Source organism: Staurois parvus, unplaced genomic scaffold (genome assembly GCF_062004578.1).
Source record: "Staurois parvus isolate SC_StPar_1 unplaced genomic scaffold, SC_StPar_1.0 ptg000574l, whole genome shotgun sequence".
Classification (NCBI taxonomy): domain Eukaryota; kingdom Metazoa; phylum Chordata; class Amphibia; order Anura; family Ranidae; genus Staurois; species Staurois parvus.
The window spans coordinates 941800-947500 of NW_028318370.1; the positions used below are offsets into that span (position 1 = coordinate 941800).

General features: G+C 46.7%; 1 protein-coding gene across 1 annotated transcript in view; it reads left to right on the forward strand.

The window, feature by feature from the left end:
- The first annotated feature begins 4143 nt into the window (after positions 1-4143).
- ABCG1 (ATP binding cassette subfamily G member 1) overlaps positions 4144-5701 on the forward strand; it is a 139638-nt gene continuing 138080 nt past the window's right edge. Inside the window, exon 1 of the mRNA XM_089691891.1 lies at positions 4144-4269. Coding sequence (XP_089548017.1) covers positions 4228-4269 — 42 coding nt within the window. The 5' untranslated portion in view covers positions 4144-4227. The remainder of the gene's footprint in view (positions 4270-5701) is intronic.

Here is a 5701-nt window from a genome sequence, read left to right on the forward strand (position 1 = left end):
AAAAGCCTAGAAAAGGTAACAGGGGCATTTCATGGGGCCCCTGTGTCCTTGCCCACACTCAAAGCACACCCAAAAATGCCTATAAAAGGTACGAGGGGCATTTCATGGGGCCCCTTACTGACCCCGGGCGCTCGGGCAGTGCCAGAGTGCTCGAATGGTCAGTCCTCCCCTGGTTAAGGTAATAAGTGGGCTAAGTCCTAGGGTTAATGGGAAGGTTTGTGTTACAGTCACAAGGAGGGCTGGATTGAGGATTGCAGGATGGGTTAGTGTTAGGATCACAGAGAGGGTGAGTGTTAGATTTACATGGAGGGTGAGTGTTAGATTTACATGGAGGGTGAGTGTTAAAGTTACATGGAGGGTGAGTGTTAGATTTACATGGAGGGTGAGTGTTAAATTTACATGGAGGATGAGTGTTAGATTTATATGGAAGGTGAGTGTTAGAGTTACATGGAGGGTGAATGTTAGATTTACATGGAGGGTGAGTGTTAGATTTACATGGAGGGTGAGTGTTAGATTTACATGGAGGGTGAGTGTTAGTTACATGGAGGGTGAATGTTAGATTTACATGGAGGGTGAGTGTTAGAGTTACATGGAGGGTGAATGTTAGATTTACATGGAGGGTGAGTGTTAGATTTACATGGAGGGTGAGTGTTAGAGATGCAGGGAAGGTTACAGTTAAGGTAACAAGAAGGGTTAGACTTGGGGTCACAGGGAGAATTCGTATTGGGATTGAGAATAAGTATAAGGATTGAAGAAAGAGGTTTAGTGTTAGGGTTACAGGGAAGGCTACAGGTAAGGTAACACGGAGGGTCAGGCTTATGGTCACAGGGAAGGCCACTATAAAGATTAGTGTTAGGGTTCCAGGAAGGATTAGTGTGAAGATTACACGGAGGTTAGGGCTATAGGGAGGGTTATGGTACGATAACAGGGAGGCTTAATGTTAGGGTTACAGGGAAAGGTACACTTAACGTAACAAGGGTTAAACTTAGGGTCACAGTGAAGGCGACTGTAAGGATTACAGGGAGGATTAGTGTTAGGGTTACAGAGAAGGATAGTGTAAAGGAGTCACAGAGGATTAGTGTTAGGGTTACAGGGAGGGATAGTGTAAAGGAGTCACAGAGGATTAGTGTTAGGGTCACAGTGAAGGCGACTGTAAGGATTACAGGGAGGATTAGTGTTAGGGTTACAGGGAGGGATAGTGTAAAGGAGTCACAGAGGATTAGTGTTAGGGATGCAGAGAGGGTTACAGGTAAAGTAACAATAAGGGTCAGACTTACTGTAAATCAAACAAAATTGCTCACCTGCACTTATCCAGAAACATCAATAAATAAATAGATAAATAATGCGCCCTTCCGCTGCACATACACTATATTGCCAAAAGTATTGGGACACTCCTCCAAATCATTGGATTTAGGAGTTCCAGTCACCCCCATGGCCAGGGCTGCTGCTGGAGACCATGGGGTCCCATATAACCAATCTTGCAGGGCCCCCCTTCCAAAAAAACATAGTTTACTATGCTTCAGTTATGAATGTACACAGTTAGCGATTGGTACTAATCACTCATTGTGTTCATTCAGGAAAAGAAAGGGGCTGGTAACTGTCTCCATTCTGAAAGATTGTATTGTGTGTTTGCAGCTGCTGAAAGGAGAGGAGGGAAGCTGGCAGCACTGTGCGGGGTGAGTGCACAAAGAGGGCATGGGCAGCAGGGGGGGGGGGCAATTACTGGAACCGATCCCCTTTATGGCTCTCTCTGCAGCAGTTGAAAGCCAGAGGGAGGGAGAGGAGAAGAAGCCAATTTTCAGCTGCTGCAGAGAGAGTTATACTGGGGACTGCTACCAGTAATGACCCCTTCCCACCATATCAATCACCCTCCCTGCCTACATCCAATTCACCCAGTTGCCTGGGCCCCCCTGCTGGCCTGGGCCCCATACATGAGGTCTGGTGGTACCCCCTTATCCACAGCCCTGTCCATGGCCACAGGTGTATACAATCAAGCACCTAGGCATGCAGACTGCTTCTACAAACATTTGTGAAAGAATGGGTCGCTCTCAGGAGCTCAGTGACTCCAAGCGTGGTCCTGTGATAGGTTGTCACCTGTGCAATAAGTCCATCCGTGACATTTCCCGGCTACTAAATATTCCACGGCCAACTGTTAGTGGTATTATAACAAAGTGGAAGCAACTGGGAACAACAGCAACTCAGCCACCAAGTGGTAGGCCACGTCACATGACAGATCGGGGTCGGCACATGCTGAAGCGCACAGTGTGCAGAAGTCGCCAACTGTCTGCAAAGTCAATAGCTAAAGACCTCCAAACTTCATGTGGTCTTCATTCAAATTAGCACAACAGCAGTGTGTAAAGAGCTTCATGAAATGGGTTTCCATGGCCGAGCAGCTGCATCCAAGCCTGATATCAAAGCGTCAGAGCAGTGGTGTAAAGCACGCCACCACTGGGCTCTAGAGCAGTGGAGGTGTGTTCCCTGGAGTGACCAATCACGCTTCTCTGTCTGGCAATCCGATGGACGTGTCTGGATTTGGCGGTTGCCAGGAGAACGGTACTTGCCTGACTGCATTGTGCCAAGTGTAAAGTTTGGTGGAGGGGGATTATGGTGTGGGGTTGTTTTTCAGAGGTTGGGCTTGGCCCCCTAGTTCCAGTAAAGGAAACTCTTAAGGCATCAGCATATCAAGACATTTTGGACAATTTCATGCTCCCAACTTTGTGAGAACAGTTTGGGGATGGCCCCTTCCTGTTCCCACATGACTGCACACCAGTTATAAAAGCAAGGTCCATAAAGGCATGGATGAACGAGTTTGGGGTGGAGGAACTTGACTGGCTTGCACAACCTGAAGGAACAACTTTGGGATGAATTAGAGTGGAGACTGTGAGCCAGGCCTCCTCCCCCGACATCAGTGTCTGGCCTCACAAATGTTCTTCTGGAAGAATGGTCCAACCTTCCCATAGACACCCTCCTAAACCTTGTGGACGGCCTTCCTAGAAGAGTTGAAGCTGTTATAGCTGCAAAGGGCGGGGCCAACTCAATATTGAACCCTACGGACTAAGACTGGGATGTCATTAAAGTTCATGTGCGTGTAAATATAGGCGTCCCAATACTTTTGGTAATATAGTGTATTTTGGACTTATTTATTTATTTCAGGTACTTATATAGCGCTGTCAATTTACGCAGCGCTTTACATATATATTGTACATTCACATCAGTCCCTAACCCTCAAGGGGCGTACAATCTAAGGTCCCTAACAGGGGCGGACTGACAACTCATGGGGCCCCTGGGCAATAGGGGATCATGGGGCCCCTGTGTCCTTGCCCAAACTCAAAAAAGCCTATGAAAAAGGTACCAGGGGCATCTCATGGTGCCCCCTACTGACTCCAGGCCCTCAGGCAGTGCCTGAGTTTCCAAATGGTCAGCCTGCCCCTGGTCCCTAACTTACATTCATATACAAGGGCCAATTTAGACAGGATCCAATTAACCTACCCGTATGTCTTTGGAGTGTGGGAGAAAACCAGAGGAAACCCACGCAGGCACAGGGAGAACATGCAAACTCCAGGCAGGAGGTGTCGTGGCTGGGATTTGAAGCAATGACCCTAGTACTGCCGGGGGGAAGTGCTAACCATTTAGCCACTGTGCTGCCCACTTGTTTTTTTCCCTCAATATCTAAGCACATTATTGTTTTATTCTGATATCAGTGTGCCATTTTCTCTCCCCTAAACCTGTAGATCATGATGATGATGATTATTATTATTATTCAGGATTTATATAGCGCCAACAGTTTGCTCAGCGCTTTACAAAATGTAGGCAGACATTACAATTACAACACAATTTGGTACAAGAGGAAAGAGAGGGCCCTGATCCTCAGAGCTTACAATCTAGGAGGTGTTTGCACTGGGCTATAGGCTATAGGTAAGTCAGCAGCCCCATATGTGGAAGGTGTAGCCTGGCAGAAGAGCCTCCCTCCTCCCTGGGAGCACAATGTGAGGATAATGACACATCAAGGAGACAGCTAGGAAGAAGCAAAACAAGAGCACGTTTACCTGCATCCTGCAGACCCCGCCCACCTGTCACCCTCCCAGCCAATGGCAGTGCGGGGAGGGCGGGCGGTCGGAGAGCTGTCAGTGCTGGGGCTGTGTGCAGCAGGCAGAGCGCAGTGAGCCGGGGATCGTTTCAGCACCACCAGCCATAGACAGCGCACAGCAGCCCCTTCCAGGGCAGGGGATGGCCTGCCTGACCGCAGCCTTCAGTGCTGCCTCCAACCTGGTAAGTGCTGCCCACCCTGCCTGGGCTTTACTTTTCTTCTGTAGCTCTGGCTGCTGTCACATCAGCCATTCCCAGGACAAGCTGCAGCTGAATCAAGGTCACACAGTTCTGATCCATGCATGCAAGGAAAAGAGCAGCTTACAGAGCCCCCCAGCAACAGGGATCAATGGAGGGGGTTAGGATGGGATGCTGTAAACTCACCCCCCCCCCCCTTGCTCAGTGCACTGCTTTAGTAAATAGGTGCTGAGATGGTGTGGAACAATGGCAATCTGGATTCCTTAAAATAAAAAAAAATATAGCATGGCTAATGCTACTTATCTCATTGGACTTCTGGATTCTTTAAATAAGAATTGCTAGTCCATTGCAATGATTAAGGTGCAAGGCTAAGCAGAGGAAATGTGATTTGGATGCACACATCAGGAAAAAAAAAACAACAACAAGCAACTGCCACTGGCAACCATTCAGGTCTCCTCTTGAAGAGGGGGGGGGGGTGCTACTTGAATGCACAGATGAGGTCATCTTTCAGCAGCATAAAGTGATGGGGGGTTTGTAAGGTTGACTTGTTAAATATCCATGCTAGAATTTTAAAAAAATAAAATAAAATATGCAAGGGACAATGATCAACAGTCATTCAGGTCCTCTTGAAAATGGTGGGGGCTACTTGAATGCACAGGTGAAGTCATCTTTGACCAGTATAAAGTGATTGGGGGGACTTGTAAGGCTGACTTGTTAAATACCAATGCTAGAATTATTGAAAAAAAAAAAAGCAGGTGACAATGATAAACAGTCATTCAGGTTTTCTTCCTTCATTCATTCTAAAAGAGGAAACATACTTGACTGTTAATTCCACTTTTGCTCCAGTTTGCTGTTTGCACACAGAAGATCTGATTCACCGACTCCTTTAGCAGCACAGGGGAGATAGAAAGAGCTTGACTGGTGAGTGGGTAGAAGACTTGTTTTTCTTTAGACCTTTGGAGGTTCCTGGAACATGTAGTACCTGATAATCTTTGTTCAGATCTAATCCTGGCTGTATTGGGAGTCTCGGTGTTATGATATAGCTTTGCACTGGTGCTACAGAGTCCATAAACAGATGTCAATTAAACTATAAGGTATATAGATAGAAGTATAAAGAGATGTAGGGTCCATAGACAGCTGTATAGGGAGCCATTGGGGCCCATAAATAGCTGTAGGTGGAGCTATTGGGTATATAGACAGCTGTAAAAGAAGCCATATGTTCTAAAGATAAACCACAGGGTCTGTAGATAGCTGTAAAAGAACTATAAGATCTATAGATAGCCACATGAGCAGCTGTTGAGTCTATAGCTGCAGATGGAGCTATAGGTTGTGGATTGAGCTATAGGGTCTATAAATAGTTCTATAAAAACTATGGAGTCTATAAATAGCTTTGTAAAGGCTAAAGGGTCTATAGATA